The sequence below is a fragment of the Sparassis crispa genome (assembly GCF_003851025.1).
Source record: "Sparassis crispa DNA, contig_000000F, whole genome shotgun sequence".
In the NCBI taxonomy this organism is placed as follows: Eukaryota; Fungi; Basidiomycota; class Agaricomycetes; order Polyporales; family Sparassidaceae; genus Sparassis; species Sparassis crispa.
Window position 1 is genome coordinate 3855902 of NW_020939747.1, and position 20557 is coordinate 3876458.

Genomic DNA, 20557 nt, shown 5'->3' on the forward strand with positions numbered 1-20557 from the left:
TCGGGATCGTCGGAGTCCAGCTGACTGAGGATATCTAGGTTCATCGATGCATCCAGCAGTTCGGATCCGGTTCGGCGCGCCCTGGGAGCCCAATCGCCGGGTCCCCGACGGTCACCCCGTCGGGATCAAGTTTCCCCTTGCGCGCGACGCAGATTTGGAGAAGCAGCGAGATGTCGAATGGGAAGCGTGCGCATGACCGAAGAGAGACCGGGCCTGCACTCGAAGTGGACGCCAGAGGAGATCGGCGAGAACGTGTACGTACGTACCTCTCCAGCAGATGAGAAAGTATATAACAGATCGCGCGCGAGTCCCGCTGCGCCGCACTCCCGTCGAGGATGGAGGGCCCGTCGACCACTGCGCGCTCGTCCACTGCGCGCACAGCGCAGCGCGTCCCAGCGCCACTAGCCGTATCCCATGCTACTCACACGCACACCCACTTCTCAGCCGGATCGTCCATTCAGTGCTCCCCTGAACTGCTGCCCTTCTACTCCGCACAGTACGCCACCGGCCCTTACTCTCCCTATGGCTATCCCAATCCCTATTCCTTCTCCATCCCACTCGCTCCCTTCCCGTACTCATACCCGGTTAAAACCCACCCCTGCCCACCCACCTTCCACCATCCTCTGCCCCCCATGCCCGTTCCCTACCCATCCTATCAGCATACAGAACCCCTCCAGCCCGAGGAGCCTGCAGCTCCCACCATTCCCGAACATCCTCTTCCCTCCTCAGACCCTCCCCCTCCAACTCGGTCCGACTCTTACACTCCCCCGCCTCCTCACGCTAGTATCTCCTCAAGAGAAAAACGTGACAAGAAGCATGGTTGCTGGATGTGTCACAAGAGCTTCGATAGGTTGGTCTTCTCCCATCCTTAGAATACCCGGACTTGCTCACACTGACAATCATTCAGGCCTAGTACTCTCAAGAAGGTATGGTATCCGATTCGGTCTTTTTTTCGCGGTTTCTTACGCCGCCTGGCTCGCCTCCAGCACCTCCTTGTGCACACCGGCGAGAAAGGTGAGCATACCAATTTCCCTCAGCAACTGCCCCTCCAGTATCTAACCCCCACTCTAAGCCTTCGTCTGCGAGACCTGCGGACACCGCTTTGGCGTCGCCTCCAACCTGAACAGACACGCAAAGGGCTGTGCTCAACGTCAAGCCAACGCCTTGGTCAAGGGCGCAGTGTCTACCTCCCCGACCGGCACCACTCCCGCGACAGATGCAAGTGCAGATGCAGATGCAGATGCAGACACCTCGACGTCAGGCACCGCGTTTTCCGCGGCCGAGTCAAGTTCCACCCTGAGTAGTGTCGGCCTCTCCACGCACGCCGTGATCGTCTCCACGAGCAGCGCACCCGCCCCCCCACGCGGCCGTAAGCGCAAGGTCACCTCGTCCTCAGACAACAGCTCGGGTACGCCCTCGAGCGACAGACCACCCACCCGGGCGAAGCGCGGCCGCCGCGCCCCGTCGCCCTCGCGCTGGGTCCCGGACAGCCTCAAGGTGTTCGACCTCACCCCCATATCCAAGGGCACGCCCGTCCCCCTTCCGCCCGTGCAGCCCTTCCAGGACGCGAACGCGCACGTCTGGGAGGAGCGCGACTCGTTCGACGAGAACGCCGACGTAGCGCCGTACCACCCCCAAGGGTGGCGAGGGAGGCTCCCCGGGCCCGGCTTGCTCGGCAAGGACGTGGCCAATACCAGCTCGGAGGGCATTTTGGTTTTTTGATATGTAATCCCCCCTTTTCATTCCGTCCGATTCGGTGGCACCATGCTCAAAGTTTAATCTGTTCCAGAGCTATCTACTCTATGCTTTCATCTGCTTGCTTTCATTTCCACGCAGCTTGTATCGTCTCTTGACCGTTTATACCCTTCTGTTCCGGTGGAGACCGTCTTGTATTGGTGGGCTATCGCATCGCTATCGAGTTGACTCGTCCTTATGGTAAACTAATATCTAATACTTATACCCTGCTGTACGTTACCACACTTAAACACGATGGTTCGTCAGCGCAGCGTCTGTTGCAAGAAATTTCACACTATATAGTTCTACAGCCGAGAGTGTTCATTTACAGGAATAAATACACAGCAATCGCGGCATCGGCAGAGGATCCTCATTTCAAATGCTTCTTGTAGAATTCTTTGCTCGCTGTCAGAAAGCGTGAACAGGTGCGCGTGTCCCAGAAGCCGGCGTCGATGACGCACCCTGGGTAATACCATGTGCCGCATTCTTTGCGTATCCGACAGGGTTGGCAGAGAGGGACGGCCCAGCCGGGAGTGCGGCTCCTTGATAGGCGGGGCGCTGTGGATGAGTGGGCGGGACTGGTGGCGGCGGCCCAGGAGGAGGGAGATACATGTAGTTCTGGCCTGGTGGAGGACCGTTGGGCCCTCCATAGATAATTGCGGATAAGATCTTACGCCACGAAAAGAGCGCGAGTACTTACGGGGATGCGTAGGACCACTGGAATGGCCCGGATGCGGGGGAGGCGGAGAGCCATAATGCGCGGGAAATCTCTGAGGGTCAGGACCGGGCGGCGGCCCCGACTGGAGGTAGGGATAGCCGCCGAAGGGCTGCTGCTGCCCGGTGTAGTCAAGAGGAGACGGCGGGGCGTACGCCTGCGGGAACTGCACGCTCTCAGCACCATGCTCCGGGGGTCTCGCGTGGTGCGGGTGCGAAGGGGACGACCGTCGAGCATACGTCGCGTATGGCGCAGGGCACTGCCCGGCGCCGACGTTGAGGGTGGGCATCTGCACGCCTTGGGGCCTCTCGGGATGGTGTTCTGTGTGGGACATCGGCATGTAAGGGCGAGGCATGAGTGGCGGCGGCGGCGAGCTTGTAGCACCTGGCGGGTAGCTATAGGTGTGACCGAGAGGCGGACTGGGTCCTCCGCCGGAATGCGGTCGGTCGTGCATCGGGTTTGGTCTAGTGTATGAGAGATGCGGAGGTTGTGGCGGGCGCTGAGCAGGAGGGAGTCCCCACGACGGTGGAGGCCAAGGTGCGGATGCTGGGGAGCTCGACTGACTGGGTCTCGAAGCGAGAGGCTGTGAAACGGACTGATGGAATCCGGAAGCAGATGGAGGAGATGTGCTTTGATTTGCAGCAGGACCAGTGGAAGCTGTTCTTGTATAAGGGGACGGAGGAGGACCGATGGATTGCCGGTGGAACGAATCTGCAAGAGAGTTTACAGTTTCTGGAACGACGGGGCTGGTACGTGGGCTAGCGTTCACAGGAGAAGAGGGAATAGATGGACGAGAAGTGGACACCACAGGTGGTGCGGACGGTGTTGCTTGTATCGTAGTGTAATGTCTAGACGATTGTCCAGTGGGGGGACGTGTGGAGATTCTAGGTTGAGGCGGAGAGGATGAAACATTCCGAGATTGCTGCTCTGCAAGGGCTTCATTTAGCTCCAGCGAATAAGGGGGCGGAGGAACGTCGTCGATCTTCCCTCCCTCGTTCTCTAATTTTTCCCATTCTTCAAACGGTTTGGACTTGCTGCCACCAGGGTCTGCCGATCCGCTGCCCAGATCCGCACCCTTTGGCCGTGAGGACCAGTAATCCTGCAGCTCCTTTTCTGGGAACGCCTCTTCGATCTCACGCTGTCCTCGTAGGCTTTCAACGGCGAAGCCGCATATACGCATGTACCTGGATTACAATTCGAGATATTGGTTGAAGGCCGGAGAAAACGAAGAGCACAAATTACCAATCAGAGGGTAGTTCAAGGCCATCTTCGTCCAATGCCATGAACTTGTAATTATCCAGGACGGGAAGTTGATTCTGATGCGGAACAACGGGCAGAAATGCCGTTCCTTCGTCATATCTATATTTCAAGCAAATCAGTGAACATGAAAATATATCGACAAGTTTCACTTACTCGTCCCACATAGCTCCATAGATAATGCGGATCCCGTTCCTGCGCGCATTATACAGCTGCCTCCATAAGAAGCGACCACCGCGGCGTGGAATGTCATTCCAACCCCACTTCCCCTCGGATAGGTTGTAGCCCTGTGAAGATAACAATATCAGTCATGTTAACCTGGCTGTCAATATGCATCAATGCAACGAAAACCCGAGAGGACGGCGACAACAAAAGGAAGGGCAGGTGATCAGGAGGAACAATTTATTAAATTTCGTTTCCCGTTCCGAGAAAAATAGAGAAATCGCACAGAACGAACGCTTACCGATCCGCCAGGAAACACGACAGGAATGTAATCAATCTGCCGCTTTGAGTGCTGGTGTTCATTTCTCTTTCTGATTAATTCAAGATCTCCCTTGATATTCTCCCGCTCATGTCTATCAGCATCCTCGGGGCTCCCGTATCTGCCGATTGTCCACGGTGAGATGGCATCGAACTCCTCTAACCAAACATTGACGAATTCAGGATTTCTGTCCGCGTCGCTCGTAGACGTACGCCAATAGGCAGGCGAACCAGCCATGATGTACGCTCCACCGGGGGTATTATTACGGATGAAGGCAGTGATAGCACGAACCGTCGCAGGATCATGACGAGAATCTGCAAAGCCAAAGCCCCAGAATGTAACAACGGCTTTGCCCTTCTCGCGTAGGTAATTTGGGCTATCCAATACGCTCTTTTCATATATGAGGTGATGCCAGTCGTGTTCAATCACCTTCTGTATGCGTTCCGGGGCAACACCGGAGACGTCATACCTAAGAGTACGTTTAAACAGCGATGGTAACAGGAGTACGAGACGGCATACATGATCGCAAAAACTCTACCCTCTTTCTCGGCGGCCTCCTTGACACGATCCCCTACTTCGTCCCGCTGGTTTCTGATGCCCAAGTTCCCGCCGTCTTCCACATCGCATTGCCCAGCAAAGCGTTGTAGAAAGGCGCCATCCACGCCGTGTTGTGCCATCCAGTGGAAATGCCTCTGCACCGTCTTGGGATGACGGGAGGAGAAAAGAAAGGTCTGTTCCCCTGTGGCTAACTTGAGACCTGGGGCAGGATAGAGCTCTGAAGGTGAATACTCTGAAACATCGGGCCAGAGGTCAGTGTTGGGTCGCCCGCCGTCTGGTACGGGATAGTTGAACCAGTGGAGCCACCCATGATGTCCTGGGCCGACAGGTTCGCCATCTCCCGCACAGGTGAACCAGCCCTGGTACCCAACCATGAATTTATTTTGAATGGTGGAAGGGTCTGCTCGCTTCAAAGGTCGGCCATGGATGGAGTTAGATATCGAAGCCATCACGAGTGAATATTGTATAAGCTTCCGCAGAATGTGATCGCACAAGGACAGAAGAAAAAATGACTTGACCGTAAACGCGTACATAGCGCCAAACAACGCCTGGAGCGGAACCACGACGGCTCATGAAGGTCATCGTCAAACATTGGCACGCTATCGCACAGTGGCGCTGGGACACTGGCTCAGATGTTGGCGACGTTGACAGTGAGGGCGACGTCTGTGGCATATGCAGGGTGCCCTATGAGGGCTGCTGCCCATCTTGCAAGATGCCGGGGGATGATTGTCCGCTCAGTACGTGTCTGATGTCCCAGTACACTCGTACTCTTACCTCCGTATTGAATTGGACATATTGCGCTAGTTTGGGGAGAATGTAGCCATGTGTTTCACATGCACTGTCTTCTTCAATGGATAGGGACCGCAGCGTCGAAACAGCAGTGTCCTATGGACAGAAGACCTTGGGGTAAGCACCGGAGGTCCGCGTATTCCCTTTACATTTCCGTTTAACCCACAGTTTTCATGTTAGTTACCGCAGAGAGAAAGGTTGACTTGCGGCCAGGGAGATAGTATGCCCCTCCGCGGCAGGTCGTGAATTCAACCTAGCTGTATCGATACCTTCACTGTACGCTCATGAGTATCTTGGTTATGTCAAGGAATTCACATTCTTCGGGGTGGACCGTTGAACGAAGGATCAGCTCTATATGCTCTACACATCCCTGTGAATCTCGCAGCAGGCATGTATGGCGCCTGCATCGTATTTAGGTGGGATAGGATGGTATAAGGTGACACATGTATTGACTAAGATATAGAACTGAGCTGACGTTGGCGCAGAAAACAAAATCACTGCTCATGACGAGAACCTGGGATCTTCGACACTGTGGATGATCTTTGTTGGTTTAAGCATATTTTCTTTGATGAATCTCCCATCTGTGGTGAGATCTCAGAATCATCATGAATTTCCACATTCATGTGTTGAGTACGTACTAGGCGCATCGTTCTCCCTTGATCTCCACATTGCCTCTTCCAGATCCTTCGCAACACCACTCTCGACGTGACGCGCTACGAGACGCTTTTGCGCCTCTTCTTCGCTGACATCAATCCACCACCGTTCATCCAGCATCTCTGCTGCAGTTCGCCATGGAGTTATCCCAAGGAAGGTGTACAGACCTTCGATCAAGACAATGCGATTATGAGCAAATACGGGGACAGCGTAAGGAGTCGGATCCTTGATAACGTGAGAAAACGTGGGCGCATAGATGACCTCCTCCGAACGTGGTTGGCGGAGAACTCTGACGAAGTCGACGTATGCCACTGCGTCGAACGTCCAGTGCGCTCCCCGCCGGTCGTGCGCCAACTTTGGGTCAGGGAGCGCGTCAAGTTGCGCGCGTGTCAGGTGCCAGCCGTCAAGACCGACGGAGACGGCAACGTCTTTTCTCGTGGTGTCATCGGTGCGACTCGGTTCGTTCCCCAACGGAAGAGTGTCGTTAAGATAGTCCACAATGTGCTGCACTAGAGTGGATTTGCCGGATGCAGGCACGCCTGCGATGCCAACTAGGAGGCGCGCGCTTGGATCAGTGCTGTGACGCAGCAAGGAGGTTGAGTTGTCATATCATGTCCAGCCTTTTTCTTGAGCTGACTGACCTCTGGAGGAACTGTGCGAGATACTCGGCCAGTTCCACTGCTATCCGATCCATGGTGATCACGTAGCGATGTAGAGCGATTTGTATTTCGTCTGATTTGCCACCGACTTCTAACTGGTTCGTTCCAGTTGTCTTCGACTCTTCGGGACTTTCAACTCTCAGCAATATTAGTCCGCGCGAATACTTGATCGAGAAACGGAGAAACGGATAAAATAGCACTGCAACCGGCGCATTCCCTTCACGTGCTCTACGAAGGTCACGCCTCAAGATTCAGGAAGTATTGGTTTTGTGCAGCTCTTCCAGCCACAACATTGAGATTAAAGACGGCAACTGCCTAAACGAGCGCAGTTCGTCTCCTCAGTGACTGGTATGTCTCTGTACATTAAATTATACTTATATTCGTTGGCTCAAAAATGTCCTCATAATGTCCACTGGAGATGCTTCTAGTACATGTCACCCACTGTTTGTGTGGCGTACGGACTAAATGTCATTGCCTCCGCTGCGATATCCATCTGTTGTGCGGGATGCATCGTGTCACGCCCGGCATACATTGACCGCCTTGAATAACTCTGGAATCTCTACCAGGAGCTCAGGTAGTTTAGTGCCTGTACGTTCCAGCCTGCCAGACGTTGGCAGTCTGATACAGACCGTTGGGAAGAGTCGGCCTCTTCGGCGATCACTGAGCTCCTGTCGCCCGTCGACTGAAAGCACAATTGCTTCCACTAATGACCTCTAATCTTCGTCGTCGGTAGAGGGAACCACAGTTCCTCTGATATCGTTCCATGGTCAGCAGGTTCGTGAAAATTCGGCTGGATATTGTGCCTTGCCCGTGTCATCATACGTGAGCTTCCACACCCAGGCCCGTAAAGCAGACTTATCAAAGAGCAGTTCACTGTCATGAAAGCATAGAATTTCTCCTCACCGCCAACAATGCATCTGCAAGTGGCCGCTCTATTTCCTTTACTCTCTCCCGCCGCTACAGTCCTTGTCATTCAGACACCTGGAAAGCATCACACAATCGGCTCAGTACATGACACCATCGATTCTCCCGTCAGCGGTACTGTTATAGGGCCTGGAGAGATGTCTCTTTCCAGTTCTCCTCGGTGAGCCTATGCCAGCCAAGCTTTACCTGGTGTCCATCCGGCTATTAGACCATCCAGTCTTCAATGAGACGATGATGGCCAATGGAGGCTTCGCCGAGAACGACTGCATCTTTCAGTTCGGAAACTACACATAGCCAACTTCGGCTTGACGTCTAAAGTACTGGCAGCTGGCAGGGCGTCTGATTTTCCATATGCCTATGAACCCCCCACCTTCCATTCTCCTGATGCCAGATCTCTCCGGTGCAGAATCTTCAGAAGTCGGTGCTACTACTTTGTATCTGACCGTTGTGGAAACGTATCCCGATTGTCCGGTACGCTAACTTTGCACTGCATCTTCTGATCGAACTTGACCAGTCAGGCCCAGTGGAAAACGCGTATTGTGAGATCGCAGCAAGTCGCACGAGGTCGTGGCTGTGACCAGCTGCGACCAGCCGCGAAAATTTGGACTATATGCGATCTTGCGCGAGCCCAATCAAACGTGGTCGCAGGCTAGCACAGTGCCAAGCGGGAGAATCGAGGCATTTCGCATCTAGTCGAATATTAAGCTGCTGTATAATAATTGTATTGTCGTGATTTAATACACTGTGACTACACTCGACGTCGTGTGAGCACCCTCGCCGTCGTGCGAGCTCCTGCGACATCGCGCGATCTACTTCGACCTGCTCCGCTCACACCCCCGCCCCCGCTCCCACCCCTGCCTGCGCCCCCGCCCCCGTTCCCGCCACCGCCCCCGCTCCTGCCCGTACCCCCGCCCTCGCACCTACGCACCCCTGCACCTACGCACCCCTGCACGCACGCGCGCCCATCCCCCTGCCCGCGCACGCACCCGCGCACTGGCGCGCAACCGCACACATCCGCACTCCCTGTGTTCGCCGTCGTCCCCGTTTTCACACCTGGATGCTGCCCAACACCTGTAATATAAGTAGAGTTAGTGAATATGTGTCATAGCATAGATAAAGAATGAGATAAGGTAGAGAGGTCCGCTACAAAGTCGGTGCAAGCGCAGCTGTTCACGCTCAGGCTGACTGGATAGTCGAGGTCGTCCAGACGGCTTCTCGCGCTCGAAGTGTGCATAAAGGCCCGGCGAGCTCGTTAGTCGGGGTCGTCGGAAGAGAGATGTGTGACCGCGGAGCCTGCTACAGGGGGCGGGGGGTTTTAGACGCCGCAAACGAACCTCTCGCAGTGCGAGACGATCGCCTCGGTGCGCTCGGTCCTCGCTCGGTCCATGTGCCCCCCGCCCGCGCGCCCAAATATCGATCCTCTGACCCCGGATTTCCCGGTATATGCGCCAGAAGTCGACGTGCCGTGTCCGCATCCACATCCTTGTACTCACCTGGTCATCCTAACTTGCCCCATCCCCCCACTTCTCAACTTCTCGATGCGGGTCATGTCTATCGTGCGCGCCAGGGTCGCGAATCGGCGAATGCGGCGCGCGGACGGGACTGCTCGGATGTCTTCGTTTGGCTTTGGAGCCTGGAATGCGGCACGCGTACCGCGCCCAGCCGCTTGAGATTGAGGGGCTAGTCAGTGCCCCCCAATTGAAGGCGCAGATGGAAAGATCATGGGGATCTCAACGAATGTGGATAGTATCGGATCGCCTTCTTATCGGAAGATTAGCATAACATGATCCACACTTGCACGTAGGCAGTACTTACTACCATAATCAGCAGCAACGCTGCAAGTACACCAGAGGGGGTCTCTCGACCATCTGATAAGTAAATTTAAGGACATTTCAGGTGCCTGGATGCCTGACACAGAAACTGTCGCCGTACCTCGTCAATAGGGGCACATCAGAGGATTCATAGTCCGGATGTGTCGCAATGCGCACCACGCGTGCACCAGAAAGCAGTGCAAACTTGTTCTCCCGGAACTGCTGCGAGATTAGACAGGGAATGAGATGTAGAACAGTTCGCACTGTGCGGGGTGCGGGCAGCTGTGCGCACTCGAGCGTGGCATGACCGTCACATTGAGGCAGAGAAGGCTGTTGAGCCACTTCTCGACGGTGTCTTCGGCCGCATATAAAATCGGTGTCTCGAGCTTGCAGTGTGCACGCTTTCGGCGGTGCCTTGACGATGGGCTTCTTGAAGCTCGAGCTTACCGCTGCATCGTCTTCGCCCGCGGCGGTGTCTTTAGTACGCGAGGGGTGGGTGCTCTCATGGAGCTGTTGGATGAGCTTGAGTGAGAGTAATCGGCCGGTATAATAAGCATCGTGCTCTGGAGGTCAGAGCGACTGGATGCAGGAGGACAAGAGCGCAGACGTGGTGGCGACATGAGTACGGTGACGCGTCCATGTCTCTGTCACATGATGAGCTCGGCGTGGGTGCAAGTACACTGGGCACAAGTACAACATATAGTATATAGCTAATCGAGACACGCGTGCAGGCAAAATTCGACAGATGGCGGCCTTACGTCGAGCAAAGTGCAATTCAGACGGGACATGGTACAGGATCGACGCGTCAAATCACAGGATGTCTCGCACGTGTTCAACCAGGTGAGATCTGGTTCGACCGCTTGCGATAGTCCAAGTCAAGCCGCGATCTGGTGCGTCTTGGTTCGTTCTTGGAATATGCGTTTTTCACTGGGAGTCAGGGAGGAGTCGCCAATGAATATGGTGTCACCAGCAACTCCATCATATATGGTGTAGAAGTGTGGCGTAAAATGTCTGATCTCTTCACTTATAATCACTGTGTTTTCGCCGTTCTAGTAGGGGGTCTGCTACGAATAGGCTACGCCAGATAGAATACATAGTTTGATGGGTAGCCGAAGTCGCAATGTGAAGATAGGCGGAGTAGGGCAGATAGCGAACATAGCTGTGACCCCCACTGCTATGTCATAAATCTTGATGTGAAAGATGTGTGCTAGCCCACATAGCTTATGCATCGCATTTGGTGCACGATCTCACTTATCTATGACCATCTGCTACGTGAGCTATACTACATCACTGTGCTCCTTTCTATACAGGCTTTCTGGTGTACCTTGCACCAGCTACATTGGCTATTCCACGTAGCGATTTCAAGCTTGACGTACATATAACTAGTGCTAAGTTCAGGCCTCCATCGGCCCAAGCGCATCATCGTGTCCAAGGTCAAGTTCACCTGGCGTACACTACGTGCTGGTTCCGCGCCCTTCCATCCACAGATTCACTGGCCCGTTGACCGCTGTCTAAACATATTTCTGGCGTGCCGTCGCCGTCACCTTAAGAGCGAGGAGTGCTGCGTTGCCTTCTATCTCCATGACATGGTCTCTGCATGCTCTTGGTCTCTCGGGTCATGGCTGAACATGCGATGTGCTCTACAATTCTTGTGTTTGTCCAAAGTTGGGATGCTCCATTGACACCTCTCGTGACAGGTATGTGAGAAACAGACTGCGTCGCAAACCCCATCGGAAGATCGACATGCAAAGTCTATTCTGTTGCAGGTGTGATTAGGTATGCAGTAGGGGATGTGAGCGCATCAGGAGTATCTACTATTAGTATATAATGGAATAGACGGGTGTTGTTGATGGTAGCCATGGAGCATCGCCAATATAGCTGAAGTTTGATATTTCTTGTAGCCTAGGAAGTGTATGCTGTAGCTTCTAGACTGCTAGTGACTACGTGCTGCGCGGCATAGCCAACGTATCACCTTGTTCACTACAGGGGATCGCACAGTGAAAGATACACTTGAAGCTTGGTAACCCAGCTTGGGGGTTGATATGCAGAACTATGCGGCGTAGCCCAGGTCCTAGTTATACCACGTATCCATGGGGGTATCTTGCACCCAGACATAAGGGCAAAAACGCAGTGAATGTCGGCGGAGATGCTACTGGACTTCGCATAGAGATAGCGCGAATGCAGTGATTAATGTGGAATTTTGATAATACACCGAGAATCAAGGAACTAACAGAATGCTGCAAATACCCACGAGTAATCATTTTCTTTTTGCATGTGCCGTTGCATAACGACATGGTACCACAAGAGAGAATAGCGGTAGAGCTGTCTTTGCCATATGCACCAACATGTGCGAAAGGTAATTCATGATACAAATGTTATCCAACAAATCTCGTTTTGGTTTATGAACAAGATTGTCCCACCTGGATCCACGAGTGTAGAACTGCCAGATGAATATATTGCCATGAAGATCGCATATTCAACGCGCGTCACAGAGTTGTATCCACATACCAGGCCTGCACAGAGGTAAGTAAATAAGCAATGAAAGACACTGAATAGGAACACTGCTTACCAAATCTACATCATGCTGCTGCTGATGTAGGATTCTTCGTCGTATTCATCGTCTACATCGTATCCATCCAGAGGTTCGTTCGACCATTGCACAGTTGCAACGTCCTGAAGGAAAAATTCGACGACTTCGTCCGGAGTAAGATCTGAGGTGCATTTATGCAAGTAGAGAGCACGGAGCTTGGGAGAGAAGTGCAACATGTCGGCGATGTCCATCAAGGTCTCCGCATCCAGATACACCCTTTCAATGGCTAAAGTACACAAGGATTGGGCAAATTGGGAGTCCAACTCTCCGTAATGATGTGACAGTAGGGATAGTATTTCCATCGCCTCGGATACCAGCTCTAGGTGGACGATTGAAGGTGTACTATGGAGTAGCCAGACGATGCGATCGGTGTGCAGAGAGTGGACTCGGAGTCGGTGTAAGAGGGGAAGGGGGTAAACACTTCCTAGACTGAATAGAAAACGATCAAAGACTCCAAATGAATGTGATCCGTACGTCGAGAGGTCGAAGGACGGATATTTGCCTCCGACATCAGTGAAGCCCAATATGCGATAGGTCGAGCCATCTATCTCGAGGGAACGAAACTCGCTAAAATTGAGGAGGTGATTCGAACCCACTAGATCGCGGAACGTCCCGCTAGTGGCGCATTGGACAGAGAGGCGCATGGTCGAAGGGGGGGATATAGCACTCAGAATGAAACTGACGTCGGAGACATGGAGGCGTAATCGTAGGATGCGCAGTCGCGGTAGAGGTGTGACTTTTGGAATTTCAGACACTTCTGAATCATGTACTGGACCACAATTTACGAGTTCGAGTTCCTCCAAATTTGGACTATCCTTGAAGACCTGTCGGATGTCCCTGTCGCTGGGGTCGGAACTTTGCATCACATAGTGACTGCGTATCTTCAGTTTGGTTAGCCCGACGTAGAGCCTGGGAGACCAGGCCAGTCGACAATTTGTCAGTGTGAGCTCCATGAGACAAGGCTTCTCGTTTCCGAATAATCGAGGGAAGATAGCGATGCCACCCGACATCGCTATTTCCAAACATCGGAGGATGGGAGCTGGTTGATCTGCCAACCATGTGCCCGAATGTCGCATATACTTCGTCCCTACCCGGAGCTTCAGCTGTTCAGTATTGTGCATGAGTTCTGCACACCGGTCAACTGTGGCTTGGTCGAGTTGTTCCCAGTCGTAGTATTGCAGTTGAAGAGGCAGACCTTTGGCACGTCCAAGAATATCTGGAACGAACTCGGGGCGAGAGACGCTATTCAAGTCAATTGACGTCCACATATGGGGATAGTCGATTGCAACGTCCCGCCAGAAAGCGCAAGTGTGGGAGATGCTCAGCTTCGCTCGAACACGCCCTTCATTTGCATGGGAAAAGATCTGACATAGGACTTCGACAGGTAGCCTGTTGATTGCAGTCTGATAGTTGCGACGGTGGCGCACATTGCGCATGGTGCGCTGCATAGCAATGTTGACTTGGGTAAGGGTTGCCTCCATCTTCTCGATGTCGATGTCGAGACACCGCAAGGCCTTTTCTCTATCGGCATGAGCTAATATTGGACTCCTGATCGAAGGGGGAAAGTCAGGATGATAGCGAATGTGATGTTTGAGCTGCAACCAACCGTGCAGAATAGAGATGCGTACCACGGGAGGACCGCAGGATGAGTCGGCCAAGTGTGATGAACGCATTCCGTGAAGAATCGAACTATTGAGAACTTCGATGGAAATGGATCTTCTTCCAAGATTTGGTAGTAGGAAGACATGCTTATCCAACTCGTTTATCTGGGCACGCTGTGCAACACAACCTGCGGATTCGTCATGGTCCTCTATCCATGCCATACGCGTACTACTCACAGAGGGGTCTAGCGTTCTGTAAACCGCTCAAGGGAAGCACTGACAGATCGCTTGAAGATCGTCGCCTTATAGTGCACGAAGTTGAGGTATTAGACAAGATCGGACGTCGAATATAGCTATAGTGGCGGTAGTGAGTAGAGAGGTGTATCGTGCGTATGCAGATGCAATCCTGCACGTTACACCAAGACACTACTATCGGCGGAGTACTAGTATTATAGTATATTACCACTTAGTACAGAGTCGTAGTAGATCCTCGTGTAACAATCCGGCGCTCCTGATTGCGACCTGCTCTGGAATATACCTCCACTTCCTCCCCTCCAGCGCGGGCTTGCTGAGCAGGCTACAATGAGTGATCACACGCGTATCAGACTACTAGATCATCATTAGCATATCCTGTTACAACATCCATCTCAGATCTCGATTTGCAACCAATCGCAGAGTACGGTCCACAACTTCAACATCTCCAGAGTGTCTCTTCAACTGTTTCGTCCCCCAAGCGAGGAAACAATGTCAACTTCAGAAGACCCCATTGAGTAAGTGGTCCCGCCATGTACTTCCCGTTCCGCGCGCCCCAGGATCTATATCACCCGCCACGATCTTCCGCTGTACAACTACGCTAGGTACGATGGAGAAAGCCTTTAGTCTCCCGCTTGATACGAGCCAAGAGAGCGCCTGATCGAATGCTCGGGAGTAGGCAAAGGGGGGATGACGCAAGTGCAACAGAAGTCGTCGAGCGCCGCTAGTAGTCAGCGCATACGCGTGAGTGCATCTAGGAGCGAAGGAAGGGTGGAGCGACACGCCACGAAGGGATGTCGAATTTTGCGCAGGAGAGTTATCCGCGACAGGCGAATGGAAAGATTCGTTGGACCAACAGTGTCCTGGAGGAGCATGGAACATGATCGGTATATGATATAGAACGAGGGCTCATATGTCATACGCACCTAAGAAAACAATGTCCCATTCCCTGGGAAGAAGATGCCAGACTGCGAGCAACCTCTCACGTATGTCCCGCTCCATATCAACGTCATCCTCAAGGATAACCGAAACGTCGTCTCCGTGGAGACTGCCATCCAAGCTGGTAGGTCCTATCAGTCCAGGTCGTAGTCTAGACGTTTGAGTAAATCCACTCTGTGCAATACGCCGGATCACTTCAAGATGTGAATACCAGCAAGCAATCTTGGCAGTTGTCAAGACCATGTGGGCAGGAATGGATGAAGAGAAAGCGGGACCATCGATGAGGTTCGTAGTAGCACACGTCAGAGGTAAGAGGTCATCCGAAGATGCTGGAGAGTTGTTTGCTGCTCCTGCTCCGTGAGTTCAATACTCTGCTTATCACGTTCTTGCGACGAGCCTGCAATGACGGTACTCACCCAATGGCTGTGATGTCCAGAAGTCAGAACCGGTAAGTCCAAGAGAGGCTCGCGATCGTACAAGAGAGTCAAAGTCGGAATCATTGATCCAATCGAATCGACCGCTATCCACAAGATCGCTTCCAGGGGAATCATGACGACGCTGAGATCTTTCTCGGAAGGTACGGACGTGATTCATGATGTTGATAACTCCAAGGTCATCCGGCTGCACCGCATCGATGTAAGTCCACGTGAGAGACAGTGCTTGCCTGAGGCGTTCCATAGTAGCACGACGATCTGTTCTGCGTGGAAGAGAGACGACGTAAATACTCGAAGCAACACCGAGAGTTTCGTTTTGAGCGAGACGCGGGCTGGGGTCACCATCTAGTCCAGTCATAAAATCACGGTTGGACGAAGGAAGATACAAAGCTGCATGAGTGACGACCGACGGATGAAAACCCAGTATCCAGTACGACGAAGATAGTACCATCAGCATTGCAAGCGCAGATATCAATCGCAGAAGAGGGCTCGACGCCATTTACTGCTGAGCTCGTAGGAATATGTGCAAATGTGTGAGGCAAGTGAACCAACTCGGTTGAGTAGCCATATTTCTTCGGCTTATTTGGCTCTATTTGGCCTGTGGCGCAGGCCTTAGGAAAGGCCAGTGCGCGGCGCCATTGATTATACCTCTACTATCGTTACCCCAGTATTGCAATCTGGTCTAGTTATGCAATTTCGCTGTTTTGTCGCATTTTGCTGCACTAAAAATCACAAAAAAATATGTAATAGATGTGCACAGTCCCAAATACCTTGGCTGTGCAACTTGGGAGTCAAACTCGGAGGGGAAGAGTGCGAAGTCTCTGAATTGCAAGTTTGGAGGACTCAGGCGTGACAGTGAAATGTGCCATTTAAAACTCCGACTAGAGGGAGAACAAGGGAACGGCACGTCGGCAAGCGTGACGATCTGTGACCAATTCGGCGCTCTTGCGTGCAAATGAGTCTCTTCACTGCGTTCGGTCTTGGAGTCGCACAACATCAGGAAAAAAATTGGCAGTCACACAGAAGGTAGCTTATATGTTGTATATTTGATCCAAAGAGGTTTGAAGGAAGACGGGCCCGATTTGAAGGAACGGTGATAGAGATGCAATCGCAATTGCATTACTGGGGTAACGATAGTATATAGAACTAATTTGAAGAATCTTTTATGGTCCTACATAAGCAAAAGTCAGCAAAAGTCAACTTTTGTTTATCGGAGTTATTTCCTTTGAATAAGGAAAAAAAGGAGATCCCTTCTCTTATTCCTCTATTATTCACCCTTGTTGGCTTTAATTACCCAAATAAGAAAGAAGATGCCCTTAATTAAGAAGATAAGGGAGCTAAATGAAGCTAACCAAAAGTTGACTTTTGCTAATGCAGGCTGAGTTGATGTGAATATTTTGGCTTTGTAGCCATGGGGCACGCAAGCCTAGCCCGATCGGGGCTTATTGCTTATGTAATGCATGTCTCGAGACATGCGCAACTGCCGTTGGTGGGCGGGGGGCCACGGGGCAGAGCGATGGAATTGATGGCCGGAGTGTGCACACCACCTAGCTGATGGGCAGCATGAGTCGCGCCCATGTTCTTTGGGCGCTCCCTCACATCGCTAGGTGAATAAATGTGATATGTTCATGGTGACCTTCCATATCGGGCTGCGTGTCCCATGAAGCCTCAAAATCGAAATCGACATGGGACACGCAGCCCACTGGGCCACCAACCAAAAACTGTGTGACCTATGAAAAATAAGTTGCGATATTCTTTATGGGACACACCGAGAACCACTACATATTCACATCTTTAGGTAATTTGGTTGGGAGCAACACATCTACTCAAATTCCGGGCCTCCTGTGTCATCAAAAAAATTGAAAAAATGCTCATTTGTATGTTATAGCACCCCTGTACATGTACATAGAAATCCTGGCTCAAAAACACGTCCAGGATGCCTGTGCAGTGCAAACTCTGTTGCACCTGTTCAACATCTCCGTGAGCACCTATCTCGGCGATGTCCAATTGTTTAGGTCCCCATTTAAGTCACCATGTCTCAGGACATTCTAAAAGTTGCTTATTGTAGCAGCTGTGCCTGTATTTGACTCCTTTACTGTACATTGTTCTTTTGCTTTTTTTTCTCTAAGTCTTTAGCACAGCCATGTTAGTTTCTTTCCTTTAATTCTGAAATGTTCAGCCACTATTTTACTAAGTAAGACCCTTTCAGTTCTTACTATTGCTCTTACTAGTGCTCAATATCACCAGTAGAAAACATAAGTGTTTACTCTCAATCATTACTATCTTCCATTAACAACAGCCTAGCAGAGCAATTCATGCTAAATAGAAAATTAAGCACTTAAAAGAAAGGTTTGTTCTTACTAACTTGCAGGCAGGATTTGCCAGGAGCCAAATAGAGTCAAATTAAGGCTATTCAACTTGGTTGTGTGACAACAATTACTTGGTTGGAGTGAGCCAATGCTAATATATGACCAGGATGATTACAGATTTTAACTTGTTTGGAGTGGGCCATTAATGCTTCGCATGGCAGGTACGATAACTGACCTAATTGACTAGTGGCCAACTGAGTAGTAACTGACTTGTTGTGTTCTTAAACAAGCCTATTATATTATAATATCTGACTAGTAGCTGACTTGCTAGTAACTGTCTCATTGTGTTCTTGAATAACCATATTATAGTCTGGTATATATAATCATACAACTCTTTCTCTTTTGTGAAGCATAACTAAGTGTCTTGGCATCTATGCTTTTAGTGGTTCTCTCAAAAACACTTTGAGAATCAGTTACTGCTCCATCATTATACCATACATCTCCTTTAGTAATAATACGTGAAGTAGAGTGAAAATTACCCAAATAAATTATCCCACATAAATAATACACTTCTTTGTCTTACTTAAGATGGTACAAAATTCATTTTAATTGACATTCTATCAGTTAGTAGAATAAAGAAGTTAGGCTGACCAGTGAAATTGAACTCAACTTGTAGTCGATGTTGACAATGAGTACAAATGTCATCAGATCTGCGATATAAAAGTGGCTGAAGCCATTTGGCAACTGTCCTGCATTTATATGAACCCTTTGTATTCAAACCATCCTTCCACACTGATTTTGAACAGTTCCAAAGTAATATTTTTTCAGCACCTGACTTTATTTCAACATTACATGTATTACATCTGACAGATTGTAACATAGTATCTTCTAGTCATGCTAGCATTTTTTATGTAAGCTGAATCAGGTCTGTACTATCAGTACTTACAATTGGAAAAATATCAGGGTCCATATGATAAAGACTTTGTCTTACAAGGTCTCGAGCTTTCTTAGGTTACCCTTTATAACTTTTGAGAATTCAGTTGTGAAATAGTTAGTATGAGGGTTGTTATCTTGCAAACTGTTTGTCCAATTATTAGAAGAACCTTTATAAAGAGTAAAGAGAATACCAAATAAGACATCATAGGCACAGCTGTATGTATTGGCATTCCACTTAAAACCTGCAGAACCAATATCAAATCTGCCTCTTTTTTGTGAAGCAGAACCTTCAGTTAAATCTTCACAATGCTTGTGCTTGCTACCTGCTTCTTGTGAATATTTCACCCTTTTTTGATCATGCATGGTATTCTCCTCCCTTTCTAAATTAGTCCGTTTGAGACCACATCGTTCTGCTGGATCATTGCTGAGAGTATTTAGCTGCTTGGTTTCCTGTGCTGGTATATACTGTACAATGTTCTTTTTACTGATAGGTTCAGACTCATCAACATCTTGCAAATCGGTAGATTTGTTCTTCTTAGTTTTCTTTATCTCAAGTATCTGCCATTCACTAATGTCTTCTGGTGCTTGAACATTGAATGGCTTTTGGGCTGACCAGTGAAGCTCTTGATGCATACTTTTTGGCATATACTGCTTGCCTTTCCAAGTGCAATAGCCATGTATAAGGTGGTTTCGACACAGTCCATATACCTTCTTAGGTAGCTTTTGATGGTATTGCATCTTTGTATTATTTAATATGTGACCTAGTTATAATTTCTGAGGAATAAAAAGAATTGTTCTTATAAGCAGTGAGCCTTTGAAGGCCAACCTAATCCATGACATACTTTTTCCCAGACTGTGGGAAAATTCTAGAGATAGAACTTAGCTACAAATGTTCTAATGGTTCTTTTGGCCAAACTACAAGTCGAGTATAGGTGGACATTCAAAACAGTTGTATTGAAAACTGGGGTGACTTGTATAATTAACAGATGCATGGCTGTAGCAATTAGATCAGATAACAGATAACAGCTCTATTTTGGAGAACATTGAAATTACATTTTATAGAGTGTTGTACTGAGTTTAATGCATTATGACCATCACTATTGAATTGAAACCAAGAAATAGACCTAGTTAGCACTTTAAAACATTTGATTTCATCAAGATTTGAGTGATAAACCACTTACTGAGGTGAACGACAAGAAGGCCTGCTTAGTCAGTTTCCTAATTTAGAAACCGACTTACCTAAGGTACCCATGGTTACCTAGATCATGTCTCTAAATTTTCCGCTTTTCTCTGCCTTTTTTAAAGATTTCTGACCTCAAAGTACACTTGCCCAAATTGGGAAAGTCAGAAGCCTTTAAAGTCATGATTCCTGAGAAATGAAAAGCATCATTTTTACAAGTGATGAAACTTTCAGAGCTAAAAAGGTTACCTAGTATAAGTGTGTAGTGGCCATGAAAAGTATTATAATGATGCCTACAATCCTCATATTGAAAAATGATCTAAGAAGTGATTACAAATGTGTCTATAAGAATCACTACAAAAATAACTGTTACACATGTGCCTATCAGAATCACTACAAAAAATGATTCTAGAAACTGTTACAAATGTGCCTACAATAATCACTACAAAAAATGTTACCAATGTGCCTATAAGAACTACCACAAAAAATAACACCAGAAACTGTTTACACATGTGCCTATAAGGATCACAACAATGATCTTAGAAACTGTTACAAACATGCATACAAGAAGCATTACAAAAAATGTTACCAATGTGCTTATAAGAATCACTGCAAAAAATGACTGTTACATATGTGCCTATAAGAATCACTACAAAAAATGACAAATGGGCCTATAAGAATCACTACAAAAAAGACCCTAGAAACTATTACAAATGTGCCTATAAGAATCACTA

General features: G+C 49.7%; 6 protein-coding genes across 6 annotated transcripts; 2 read left to right on the plus strand and 4 right to left on the minus strand.

Annotated features, from left to right (window-relative positions):
• Nucleotides 1-335: 335 nt before the first annotated feature.
• SCP_0114370 (Zinc finger and BTB domain-containing protein) lies at nt 336-1722 on the plus strand (the record flags this gene model as incomplete). The annotated part of the gene is made up of 4 exons (XM_027753660.1): nt 336-850; nt 908-926; nt 987-1014; nt 1073-1722. The coding sequence occupies 4 exons, from the start codon at nt 336-338 to the stop codon at nt 1720-1722; spliced, it is 1212 nt and encodes a 403-aa protein (XP_027609461.1).
• Nucleotides 1723-2104: 382 nt separating this feature from the next.
• SCP_0114380 (hypothetical protein) lies at nt 2105-5082 on the minus strand (the record flags this gene model as incomplete). Its single annotated transcript, XM_027753661.1, has 8 exons — nt 2105-2139; nt 2196-2378; nt 2435-3633; nt 3692-3808; nt 3863-3993; nt 4170-4656; nt 4707-4926; nt 4977-5082. 8 exons carry the CDS (start codon nt 5080-5082, stop codon nt 2105-2107), a joined length of 2478 nt encoding a protein of 825 aa, XP_027609462.1.
• Nucleotides 5083-6035: 953 nt separating this feature from the next.
• SCP_0114390 (Putative uridine kinase) lies at nt 6036-6882 on the minus strand (the record flags this gene model as incomplete). Its single annotated transcript, XM_027753662.1, has 3 exons — nt 6036-6115; nt 6173-6765; nt 6830-6882. The coding sequence occupies 3 exons, from the start codon at nt 6880-6882 to the stop codon at nt 6036-6038; spliced, it is 726 nt and encodes a 241-aa protein (XP_027609463.1).
• A 1240-nt stretch (nt 6883-8122) lies between these two features.
• SCP_0114400 (hypothetical protein) lies at nt 8123-8424 on the plus strand (the record flags this gene model as incomplete). The annotated part of the gene is made up of 2 exons (XM_027753663.1): nt 8123-8242; nt 8296-8424. The coding sequence occupies 2 exons, from the start codon at nt 8123-8125 to the stop codon at nt 8422-8424; spliced, it is 249 nt and encodes an 82-aa protein (XP_027609464.1).
• A 3732-nt stretch (nt 8425-12156) lies between these two features.
• SCP_0114410 (hypothetical protein) lies at nt 12157-13919 on the minus strand (the record flags this gene model as incomplete). Its single annotated transcript, XM_027753664.1, has 2 exons — nt 12157-13720; nt 13801-13919. 2 exons carry the CDS (start codon nt 13917-13919, stop codon nt 12157-12159), a joined length of 1683 nt encoding a protein of 560 aa, XP_027609465.1.
• A 607-nt stretch (nt 13920-14526) lies between these two features.
• SCP_0114420 (predicted protein) lies at nt 14527-15897 on the minus strand (the record flags this gene model as incomplete). Its single annotated transcript, XM_027753665.1, has 4 exons — nt 14527-14888; nt 14952-15314; nt 15381-15387; nt 15442-15897. 4 exons carry the CDS (start codon nt 15895-15897, stop codon nt 14527-14529), a joined length of 1188 nt encoding a protein of 395 aa, XP_027609466.1.
• Nucleotides 15898-20557: the final 4660 nt, after the last annotated feature.